General features: G+C 39.9%; 1 protein-coding gene across 2 annotated transcripts in view; it reads right to left on the bottom strand.

The window, feature by feature from the left end:
• The window catches only part of LOC311255056 (copine-9-like), a 345,151-nt gene that overhangs the window by 160,109 nt on the left and 172,299 nt on the right, over positions 1-12,743 (bottom strand). For both annotated transcript variants that reach the window (XM_084349210.1, XM_084349211.1), the window contains exons 5-6: positions 8,153-8,192; positions 4,397-4,476 (exon numbers count right to left, since the gene is read on the bottom strand). In XM_084349210.1, the coding sequence (XP_084205336.1) occupies positions 4,397-4,476; positions 8,153-8,192 (120 nt within the window). The remainder of the gene's footprint in view (positions 1-4,396; positions 4,477-8,152; positions 8,193-12,743) is intronic.

Below are 12,743 nucleotides of genomic sequence, written 5' to 3'. Positions count from 1 at the left end.
GATGCATGTCTATGAAATCAGGATATGAATATCCAATTTTTGAAATATGCACTTATCAATTTCACAGTCAGATGAGAAGGCTAACCTCAATTTCATCTGTGTGTGTGTGTGTGTGTGTGTCCAGTACAGATTTTATTCTTAAATATCATTAATAAATGTATTAATTTATACATATAGTATAGTAAAAGTTTAAATGCAGGAATAGAATATTACATAAAATCAAATATATAACAGTGTGGTAGGCAGGTGTGATAAAAAAAACTGAATGAAGATGATTTTAAACAGGCAGTGCACTCACATATACTGTGATAGTTAAACAGCATTTAAACAGGTGCTACAGTATATATGCAAGTTAGGCTAAGCACCGCCTGAACTTATCTCTGAATTGCACACACAGATGAAAATGAGATCAATCATCCAACGCATCCTCATAACTTAACGACTGAATAGCTTGATTGCCAGTGACTCCAAAAACAACAGATATCACCATTCCCAAAAATGACCTTTTGCAGTGTACCAGCACCAGGCATACTGGACTTTTGTTGTATGCTCAGTTTGGTGAGGCTTAGTAAACATTGGGGTTTGCGTTAAAATAACTACATTACTTATTTAACCTCAATAATTGTATGTACATGATGCCACTTAACTACATTAGTGAGTTAAAATACCTCACCGTTGACTGTTGGTTTCAAACTGGACACCAGTCTCTGGGGTGAAAGTCCTGCGGTTGCTTGTCAACCATCCACACCCGTCCTTCTGCCTCAGTGGACTTCCCTCTGTCGCTCTTAATACCTCTTAACTTGATTTCCTCCTTTGTTGCTGTAATAATGACTACGGCCACTGGAGGTCGCAGCCTAACAGGTAACATCATATTAATGCTTTCACAGCCGACCTATATGATCATTTTTCTGATGAGGACAGACCACCATTGTTTCATCTACGATCTATAACTTTATACGTATATTGACCAGTGTCCGACAATTCACTTTAAATGTGGCATTTTGCTGTGCTGTAATCTCACTGTCAAATTTTCATGTTCCTTCTGCATGTCTCTTCCAATCAAGCACTTCCTGAGTTTTATGTGCACACTGTAGCTGCTTTTAGACATCTGACTGTTAACCAAGTGAGTGTGACTTCCATCAGGTTGCAGTGTCCTGTAATCTATGGCTGTGTCTCAATTCAGGGGCTGCAGCCTTCAAGGACGCGGCCTTTGCGGAGAGACCATGAAGGCCTCGTCCACCGTTGTTAAATGGGACCGTCTAGCCGTCAGAGCATTTCCTGGTTGGCCACCAGATGTTCCTGCCCTTACCCTTACGTCATGATTATGAATGAAGAGATGCATTAAAGTCTATTTTGGTTCAAATCTATCAAACATGTACATTTATTTGTGTGTGTACAAAAATGAATGACAAAATCTAAATTGAATTATCAACATTACAAAATAAACATTAACCCATTGGTGAATAACAACTATATTTACCATAGCATTACCAGCGTCACATATTTTAACTGAAAGTTAAAATTTGGAGGTTTTATAGTCCCTTGAAGTTTAACATATCTGGCGTTGGATGTTCAAATGACTAAAATCCGAGTATAAACCCATTACTTAAATTTGAAATTTGAATCTGCGCTACTTGATGTCGCCATTTTCTCTTGCTTCCTCTTCTGTTTCGGGACTGAGCAGTGGTGCGCAAAGGATCTTGGGATATGGGAGGCCGCGAAGGATAGTTGCGGTGCGTCCTCCGAAAAGAGGGAAGGCCAGGCTGCATTTGTGGTCTGCATTTGAAGGAGCCTTCCAATTGGGACAGCCTTTGTTGTGACGTAATTGGCCTTCAAATGCGCCCTTCGTGGGCTGCAGCCCCTGAATTGAGACACAGCCTATAACCCCCGTCTACCCTTGAACACTCTTTGCCTCTTAGTAACACAACTCACGTCCCTCATATAGCTTCTCTTGATGGGACCTGGCCAACAATCCTCCCCAGACACATACACACTGAAGTTACTAGAATCGAGCACTGGCATCCAAGGGCATCAGAGCCTCTCCCTCTCATTGACAAGCTGTCTGAATTAGGAAATGCTATCACAGGCTTCAACAAAGATAAATGACAGTGCAGGAGTAGCAACCCAATCAGCTTTGACAAACAGAGGAGGGTCCCAGAACTGTGATTTACACTGTTGAGCTTGTTTATGTTGTCATTTTATTTATTTATTGTATTAATATTTGGGACACATGCAGTATAACAGGCAATTTTTGCCACGTTGGTCCTCATTCATGTCCCCAATAAAACAAAAATATCCATCAAAAGAGAATATTTTTTTCACTTCCTACCTGTTCTCTGTGATATAATACCTCAGAAACATCATCGTGCTTCAAACACACACGTGCCGATGATTATCTAATTATAGATGGATCATGTGAAGACTCTCCAGGCTCTAAGAACACATAAAAAACATGCTTGGCGAAATAGAAGCCTCATCTTGTTTACGCTGTCAGGTTGAGGCACACACATTGCTCGCCCCTCTGCTCTCTCCATGGTGGGAAGAGAAGGTGCCACTTTGTCCCACCTGCTGTCAGCATGATGACGGATCGATGAAAGACGGACAGCTGAAACTGAGAATTTCATCAGAATTGGATAACATCTTTGTATTCTTACAAAAAGCTAATTATTGTTGAACGAACTCAATGCCCTGAGTGGCAGAGTGTCATGTTTAACCTTTAAAATCTCCATGATGGTTCATACTGTTTGTATTCCAGTATCTGGGGTACAGCTTCCCAGTACAATCACAGCTTTCCATTACAGGCCAATGAGGAGCAGTTGAAGGGTAAAAGCTTTGCACAAGGAAACCTAAATGAAGGAAGGTGATCTGAAGGGGCTGGGGGCTGCCTGTACATTTCCCCAGTCAACCAGGGGTCCAGAGCCTTATGACCTCCTGATTGTAAGAGGAGTGGATCTGGTTAAGGAAAAGGTGCAATAAATATAGTATGACTTATAGCAAGCAGTGCCATTGATGTCTATACTGACTCCCACATCAGCCTTTCATTCTAATCAGACTGACAGCCAGATGATCCAACAGCTTCACTGAAGAAATTAAAAGATATTGATGAGAGGTTCAAGCATAGAAAGAAGTTTACTTTATCCCTCTCATCAATATGACATCACCAACAGATAAACTCTTGATTAAATGGTTCAGTATACAAGACCTGCTGCATTTTATTTAGAATAACGTATATTCGATATTTCAGGTCAAATTCTAATATTCCATTTAAAAGTCAATTAGTCTGACTCACTAGATCTAGACTGTTGGCATAAAGCCTGCCATCGGGTGCCAATTTCAGGCGGAATCTTCCTCTCTTCAACCTCTGAGCTTGCAACCTAAATGCTGAAACATAGTTGGGCTGGCCATTGAGAGCACTGGGTAATCCCAGTGAGCAAGTCGCTCTGTGGGCTGCTTGAGCATCCTCCTCCTCAACCCCTAATTTCTTAGAGATCCGTTTACAGTGACAAATCTTTGCATTGCTTGCTCTGACAGTCATGAGCAACAAAGTGGTTTGTGTTACTATGACAACTAGAAACCTTGAGCTGTCGTGTTGTTATCTGAGGCATAACTGCATATTTGTTTTGCAGGTTTTCAATATGGTAATTTTTATTTGTATCGCTTATTTCTTCTACTTTTTTTTTTATCATTTTTGAAAAGTCTGAAAACTACTATAGATGTACTTGGTGTAAATGTGAACTCAATTTCAATGAGATAAAACATTACTAAAAATGACACTACAACAATAACATCATGTGCCAACCCTTGCCTGTCCTCAAGGCACCCCTGGGTGCCACGGTATCCACTCTGATAACCTCTGCTGTAGACTCAAATTCTTGATATCTGTGGAGCTCTAAACTGCAACACACACCACCTTCATTGAGCAGCATTGCATCATTTCACACACACAACACACACTGGACTTGACACACAGATAGAAGAAGTGGTCCAGGTAGAGCAGCTGGATGCCCCTCTGTTGAGCAGCAAATGTGATCAAACTGCTGCAATGATACGTGTCAAAGCTAGGGAAATAGGCAACACATCCTCATACCTGAAGACCTTTTGCCAGTGACTCCCAAAAGGACATATTGTTCCCAAAACAACATGACTGTTGCAGCGTAACAGCGACAGGGATACCTTCATCACACACTAGCAGTTTGGTTCAGTTTGGACACTATGACATCGTGGTTTGCGGTCTCCTGGGTGAATGTCCTGTGCTTGTTTCCCCCAACCATCCCTCCCTGACCTTCTCCTTATGTGGACAATATGAGTTATGTGCCAAACTTAAGAATTTTTTATAAATGACCTGTTGATTCTGCTGCCCTGATATCTGCTCATACTGTGTGTGTTCTGTACTTACGAGAGTGTTCTTTCCAGTCTGCTGCCGGTCGAGCCGATGATCTCCCCCAACGTACAGAACATCTGACCCAGGAAGTCCTTCACATAGGACACCAGCACATAGTCAATACTGCACAATACTAACTGTACACATACAACTCAACATCAGTGCATTGCTACTGTTACCGGAAAACACTGAAGATGATATTTTAATACACTTTGTATGTCTGCTTCAGTACGGAGTGAAAAGTCTAAGTTTACATTTACATTCTCATTCTATGGATTTCATGAGCATTGAGCCAGTATTGATTTACAGAAGATGTATTTATTTATTTAAAATGTGAATAATTGTGTGGAAATTGGGAGTGGAGCACAATGAAGATAAACAGCAGTGCTTTTTCCAGTTTGGTGCCATTAAACCATTGCAGAAGGGAGGTTGCCAGAAGATTACATAATTACAAGAGCTCCTGTCAAACCTCAAATGATGGAAAACAATGGAAAACGTGATTTCTGTTTATTTAATGTATTAAATTGACATTGTTCCACACAAATCTCTCTAGTGAAGCAAAGATGTGGATATTTCAGTCTTGTGTTTCATGTACATGATGTATTCACTAAGCGTGTTTCCATTGGACTTCTCATTTTACTTTTATTGATACACCAAATTTTATTCTTCAGCCAACCATAAGAACATTTCTGCATTTTTTTTTCATTTCTGACATTACATTAGGTGTTTTTATGCACAAATTGACAATGTACATAAAAACAGGTGAATAGAAAAGCAATTGCTGACTCACACACTCACTTATTCACTCTCTCAGTTAATCATTTATTTTTTCATTCACTGCCTTGCTTACTCACACTTAACTAACAACAGCTATTGCTTGAAATTCAGTAGACATCTTTGTTGATGTAACTTAGTATTCTCAGGTGAATACTGATTGTAAAGTTTAATGGCTGTAGAAAAATGACTCCATCCATCTATAGATTGATTCCCTACAAGCCATATGAAAGCCGGTGTGTAATAGGCTGAATTTGTTCCCACAAAATCAATGAATTAATTACGGCACAAAAAAAAGCATGTTTGCCATTACGCAACCAAAACAGGAAGAGACATTGTTTTCTCTGGCCACTATCTGCAAGTAATGGTGGAACAAGTGGAAAAACTATGGAAAATCTATACTGCAAAAGAAAAAGAAGCCTGCTGATGGAGGAGGCAAAGAAGCTGAAGAGGGAGAGTGATAGAAACCTAGGTAAAACAAGAGTGAACAGACAAGCATGCACTGGATGGAGAGCACTCCAGGGTTGTGTTAAATTCTGTTCCCTGGTTGATATGTGCTTCCTCTTACCACTAAGACCGGCATTCTTTTCACTGGATCAGTAAGTAACAAAACCCGCTTACTTGTCAATGAAACCGATTGTTTAACTTTGCCTTTAGTAGCACTGAGATCAGGGTTTCTAGCTCACATTGGAATTCTTACGGTTGTTTTTTGCTTTGAACAGTAGCCAGTCTGCTAGCAGGAAAGTTGAAACGTTTTTGGGTATTTGATCACTTTAAACCGGCTTATTGTATTTCAATATCAAAAAACACACAATGGAAGCTTTCCTTTAGAGTTCGTAACTGTATTTTTCCTTATAACATTAACATACAGCTACTATATAGAGTGAATACTGATGTCCTCTTTACTTACTTAACCAGCAGATGCTGGCAGCAGAGCATGGACTATTAAATTACCTGATCATTTTACAGTCATGGCAAAGCCAGCACTATGTGAACAAGTGTGGCAAGCAAACAATCATCTTTTCAAAATATTCAGCCAAAGGCAATCTGATCAAGCAAGCTACCGTTAGCTAGCTGATTATGCTGAGATAAACATGTTTGCTAACTGTCCATAGATGCTAAGGATAACTTTCACAACGGACTAACTTCACTATCAAGGTGTGTTTTCAGATAGATGCCTGATAAATTTTGTGGTCGATCCAGTGTCCTTTATTTTGATTCCACAGACGTTGCATTCTGTGCAGTCTTTTTAGCTATGCTAAGGAATGCTATGAGCTAGGAATGACGGTCAGATTGCCAGACTTAAAACAAAGATTGTTCACAAGTCCCTGATCTGGAGTCCAAGTAAGTTCTCAAGCCTCTGTCTGTTTGTGGCGACTTAAGCATGACTCTTGTCCAAGTTGCAGACCCTATCTCTGGTTCATATAGGTTGGCCATAAAGTTTAAATCATCTTTACATGATAGATGAGGTAGTGAGCAGAGTTGTCACTAACAAACAGGTGACTCAGAAAAAGAGGCCACATTCTGTTGTGGGATTTTGAGATTACAGTCATTGTCTCACAGATGACAATCCAGTCCAGATGGTCTGTTATCTGTGCTGAACAGTGTGACTCTCATTGTTATATGAGCCAGTTAAGCAGTCACAGAAACATCATTAAAGATCATCCAGCTGTATACAGTATGCTGAGCACATGCACAACACATAACAAGAAGACTAGAAATAAAGTGATATAACGTGATTTCAGCTTACCTTCTGCTCATCCAGGTGGGTAGGCAGTAAGGAAAGGCAGACACAAGTTATAGGAAAAGTTGAAAAGACACTGATATTAAAAACATAACATTATATTTTAAATAAAAAAGAGAAAAAAGTTATATCTAATACTTTCAACAAGAATTGTTACTGTAACAATCACTGCATGTTGTATCTTAATTAGACTTAAGACAGTCATTAATTCATACAGAAAGAGGACACTATACCACTTTGAACAGCCACATTCTCATTTTAGTGTAAAGCCTCACATTGGATTTACAAAGCACAAAACAAATTATAGAGTTCAGTTTATGAAGCCACGAAACTCACAAAATGCAGCAAAAGATTGTCTGATGAAAAAACAGTTTAGAAATGGCGTCTGCTTACAAAAACAAACGACCGGTCTTCAGCACAACACAAAAGTTCCACAGTGAACCTTGAGCCACAGTCAGTTGGTTAAAAAATGAAAACAGTCCTTAAAAATAAATGTCTAGCATTTATCTTTATTTTGATTTCACAGTTTTATCATTCAATTCACCATGTTAACGAGGTGGCTATTATTTCTCTGTGTCCTCAACAGATTTCCAATTTTCTGAATGCTTCTATGATAATCAGGGGTGGGATGGCCTTGTCCATGCCATTTTTGTTATGGCATTTGTGTTAGCTTGCTAGCTAAAATTTCCAAGCTACTACTGGTCTCACTTTAGCAGTATAAAGTCTATTAATAATAAGCATTACCTCTTAACAAAGTTAGCTGTAGCTATAGCTATAGGTAGCTAGCTGAAATGGCCTGTGCTCACTGTGTTGACTGTGGTTGAAGGTATGCTAGCTAGCTAGCCACAGTCCTCTTGATTTAATCACAAATGTTAGCCTACACTACACATGGTCACAGCCATCATCATGTAGCAAGTACTAAGAAAACTGAAAATGTGGTTTTGGGAAAAAAAGGAGATGTTTGGTCGGGAGAAGGGAATAGATGACATATTAACCTTGGACCAAAGTTATAGCATCAGAACTGAAAAATGAAACTGAAATGAGCTAGTAAAACATTAGAAGTAAAATAAATTAGGTTTCAAATATTTAGCCAACTGATTGGAGGTTAAAGAAAATTGGATTTCTTTTTATACTGAATTTGAATTATTAGCAAACAGTGTTACATATTTGTGTATTCAGTTATATTTTTGAATCATGTGATGATTCACATCATTGTGAGGCATATTTAAAGGATTTTATCAAAGGCTTCTTACATGTTTAGAAAGGTTGGAGCTCCTGGTGTCCACATTGTACCTGTAATTTCACAAAAAACAGCAAACTTTAGTAATTTTCCTTTATATCACCATGCAATACAAGACATCCAAATAGGAAAAGCAGAGAGCACACCCTTAAAGAACAAACACAACCTTAATTTGACTTGAACACACTGCACAATAGACAGCTCTCATGGGCATACAATATTTATAATAATAAATTATAATTAGATATGGTTTACATAGGAGGGATGAGTCAAGAATGATGAAAACAAATGTATGGATCTGGAGCAGCATTGCACTGAACAGTGACAGTGAACTCTGGCATCAACGTGCAGATTGAAGTCACTTTCACTCTGGCAGATGTGTTTCTTCTCTCTAAGGCTACTGTCTCCCACAGCACTTCCTCTTTAGAGCCATCACCGGGGACATCTTTGCAAAGGTTTCTGTTCATGTTTGACAAAGGAAATCCACTTGTGTGTTGAATAAAATTACACAGAGATCATGTATTCTTCAGCTCATCCATCTCCCTCTCTGCCTGGCTCATTTGCTGTCAGCATCTTTCTGAAGTCTACAGAAATGATGAAGGTCGACACTGAGCGCTGCAGAAAGCAGTTACAATCTTCTCACCTGTTTTCTGATCTCTCTCTTCACTTCAGTTACAGAGCCACATATTTAACCTGACAGTAATTAACATCTTCACTCCTGCAGGAGTTTCAAGGCTGCCTTAAGTAGATGAAGCATGAAAATGTAAAGAGCTTGTAAAAGACGACACCTAGGTCAAAATCAGAGCAAGGGTTTACACAGGAAGATGTCAGAGGAGACAGTCTGCCCTTCTTGGGCTGTGCAGTACACATTGAAGAGGACAGAAGTCCTCAACATTGAGGTATATGGAACCTATACAGATCAGCACTTGCTGTTCAACTCTCATCATCCACTGGAGCACAAGCTAGGGGTCATCAGAACCCTAAACCATCGGGCTGAGACCATGCTCACTAAGTCAGAGGGGAAGGAGAGGGACCAGAAGCACAGGGGATCACTTAAAACCTGTGGTTACCCAAACTGGACCTTTGTCAAAACCGCAAAAAGATCCAGAGCAAACAGAGAGGAGGAGACGAGAAAACGTGACAACACTTTCATTCCCTATGTCGCAGGAACATCTGAGAAACTCAGGAGGATCTTCAATAAACATCATATCCCGGTTCACTTTAAACCTACCAACACACTGAGGCAGAAACTTGTCCATCCTAAGGACAAAACACCCAGGCATAAACAGAGTGATGTAGTTGATGCTGTTCTATGCAGCCAGGAATGCAAAGGTTTGTACATTGGGAAGAAAAAACAACCTCTTCACAAACGAATGGCACAACACAGGAGAGCCAACTCCTCAGGTCAAGACTCTGCTGTCCACTTACATCTGAAGGAGGAAAATCATTCCTTTGAGGACAACAATGTAAACATCTTGGCCAGAGAAGACAGATGGTTTGAAAGAGGAGTAAAAGAATCTATGTCAAACCGGACATTACTTATCACCCACCTACAATGCAGTACTGAGTTCTCTCCTCAGACAGCTTAACAACCATTCACACCTGGGCTCACCTAGCCTTAGCAGCCCACATAAAGGCCGGTTGAGTCAATGACCAGCAAGTGGCCCTAACGACTCTCTAAGGACACTCCCACACAGAGTTTAAAAGCCTGCAAACTCCAGTTAGTTAGAACTGAGGAAGCCTCTTGGATGAGAGGTGAAACATCTTCAAAAACTGAAAGTCCAGTTGTCCAGTTGCCTACAATACAGCACTTAGATTTACCATGACCTGGATGACTGAGAACCTTCATCAACATGAGCTTGTAAAAGGAATTCTTTATTGACTCAGAGGAGGGGCAGCACTGAGTACTATACTGGAATAGTTGTTTCAACTGTATTAAAAGATGCAGCGAACATCTCAGCATTGTGCGCTTCTCAAGACAGCAGGCAGGCTTGGAGAAGATGAGTGACAAAGGCTCTATATTGTAGTGTGTGTTGAAGCCCTGTGGACCAACTGTTCTCCTGTTAGCCACGGGTGAAAGCAAAGCTAAGACAATAAAATATGACTATGTGACATAAAACATTTCAACAGCACAGTCTTCCATGTCCAGAACACTATAAACAGTTGGAAAACTTCCCCAGTTACAGATGCTTTTTCATACTCTCCAGCAATCTTTGCATTTCAAAGCAAAACAATAGTTTGTAAGAGGGAGTGTTTGGAGGACAGTCCCCGGGCTCCTCTGCCTTGTTCATGCTCTCCTCTTTCTTTCTGCCTTACCATTATTTCATAATATTTTTAGGATAAGTTCACCCAAAAATGAAAGTTCAGTCAGGTTTTACTCATTACGATGCAGATAGCCCACACTGAAAAAACGAACTTTGTGGTATAGTTAAATATAATAAATTAACTATCATCATTTTTACATTGTAATATTACAGTACAAGTACAACTTTAAATATATACATTTTTTTTTATGTAATAAATGAACGGTGTGGGAGGAGTAAATATTACTATAGATTTAGTAATACTATTTACATGTTTTATAGTCACGGCACATAAACCTAAAAATATTAAGTAACTTTTAATCTGAAATTATAGCGTGTTTGAATCCGCACATGTGCAATAGACCCGCGATTTTGATTGTTTTTGCTCAGAGACGGTTAGCAATATGTACCAATTTTGCAATCCTTGTCACAAATTCTGAAAAATAGTGACATTCAGGAGAATGTGTTGAAAAGTGCAAGACATTGTGGTTCTTCATGTCGGTATACTAGTTTTCATGATGGTTCCCACTTCAAGGAAAATACATTTCTGTCTGGAGAAGAGTTGAGACTTTCCCTTCTACTCTTCTCTGATGATTTTGAAATATGTAATCCTTTAGGAACCTCCCGTAAGAAGCACAAGGTAACTGGTGTGTACTGGGTGTTGGCTGATGTTCCATCTGCATTAAGGTCTACATTATCATCAATTAACTTAGCTGTTTTGTGTAAGGCAAATGATGTTAAGAAATTTGGCTATCCTCGAGTGCTAAAGCCGTTATTGAGTGATTTGAAAACCTTTGAAGACGATGGTCTTTTTGTGCCCTGTTTAGGAAAAATAATAAAGGGCACTGTATTTTGTGTGATTGCTGATAACCTTGGTGCCCACTCAGTCGGGGGTTTTGTTGAAAGTTTCAGTGGGTCATACATTTGCAGAGTGATCCCAGTTTCAGGAACTTGAAGTCAGGACAGGAGCATTCCCTGGTAAAACAAAACAGCAACATCAGTTGGACGTTGAAGAAGCATTGGCTAGTAACACCCATAGCCACGGAGTTAAAAGACATTGTGCAATTACTCAAAGATCATTTTAATGTTACAACAGGTTACCCACCTGATGTACTGCATGATTTGCTTGAGGGTATTGTATCTGTAGAATTGGCATTGTGATTAGATATCCTGATGAAGAAAAAATATTTCTCTCTTGAAGAGCTGAATAGAATAATCAAACAGTTCCCATATAAGTGGAAAGATGGGATGAAATGTCCTCTAGGTATACCACCAACCTTTGCCTCCCGTAAAACCATTGGTGTTAACGCACATGAAAATTGGTGCTTACTGAGGTTGCTTCCACTTAAGGTTGGCTCCAAAGTAGAGAAAGACGAACAGGCATCGCAGTTGTTGGTGACTCTCAAAGATGTTGTTGAGTTGGTTATGTCACCTACCCACACAGATGAAAGCATTGGTTACCTAGATAGCCTGATGTCTGAGCATAGATATTGGTTTGTCAGTGTTTTTCCACAAGGGAAATGGATTCCAAAACACCATTTTGTAGAGCATTACCCACAGCTCATTAAAGCATTCGGCCCACTAGTGTCCTTATGGACCATGAGGTTTGAAGCTAAGCATCGCTTCTTTAAGAAAATAGTGAGACAGACAAGCTGCTTCCGTAACATTCTGAGGTCTATGGCAAAAAAACACCAGACCATGATCGCATACCATCTCCATGGTTCAGATTAGGGATCGACCAATTATTGGCCTGGCCGATAATATCGGCCGATATTCGGCATTTTAGCGATCATCGGCATCGGCCGTTTTTTTCACCGATAACCGATAAAATTAATGAATGTATTTTGAAACGCGCTCCTTTGATGCAGCCGTCTCAGCCTGAAGTCACCACTCTCTTGGTTGTGTAACAATGTCCCGCCCACAGCCCTCACTGATTGGTTACTTGGCACAAGTGAGTCAGTGACAGCCAATCAATCAACACTGAAGCCTCTACATGCAGTGCCACAGACACGGAGGAGAAACAGAGGACTGCTCCGGTGAGCAAGCAGAAAAGGTAAGGCAGTGTCAGTCGAAGTTTCAAAGCCCTTTAGGATGAAGTTTTAAAAATACCACAACCTTATGATCAATGTTAGTGATAACATGCAGGCCCAGAGTCGACATTTCACCAACCTACTTGTCTAATCACATCAAGCATACGACTTTGCAAGATAGGAATAGCATCACTCACGACAAAAAAAAAAAAAGGCCTAAGTGAAGATGACCTGAAGTCCCTTGCTTAATAAAATAAAAATATGACATAGG

The sequence above is a fragment of the Pagrus pagrus genome (genome assembly GCF_965226575.1).
Source record: "Pagrus pagrus genome assembly, chromosome: 3".
In the NCBI taxonomy this organism is placed as follows: Eukaryota; Metazoa; Chordata; class Actinopteri; order Spariformes; family Sparidae; genus Pagrus; species Pagrus pagrus.
This window is presented reverse-complemented; position numbering and strand designations above follow the sequence as displayed.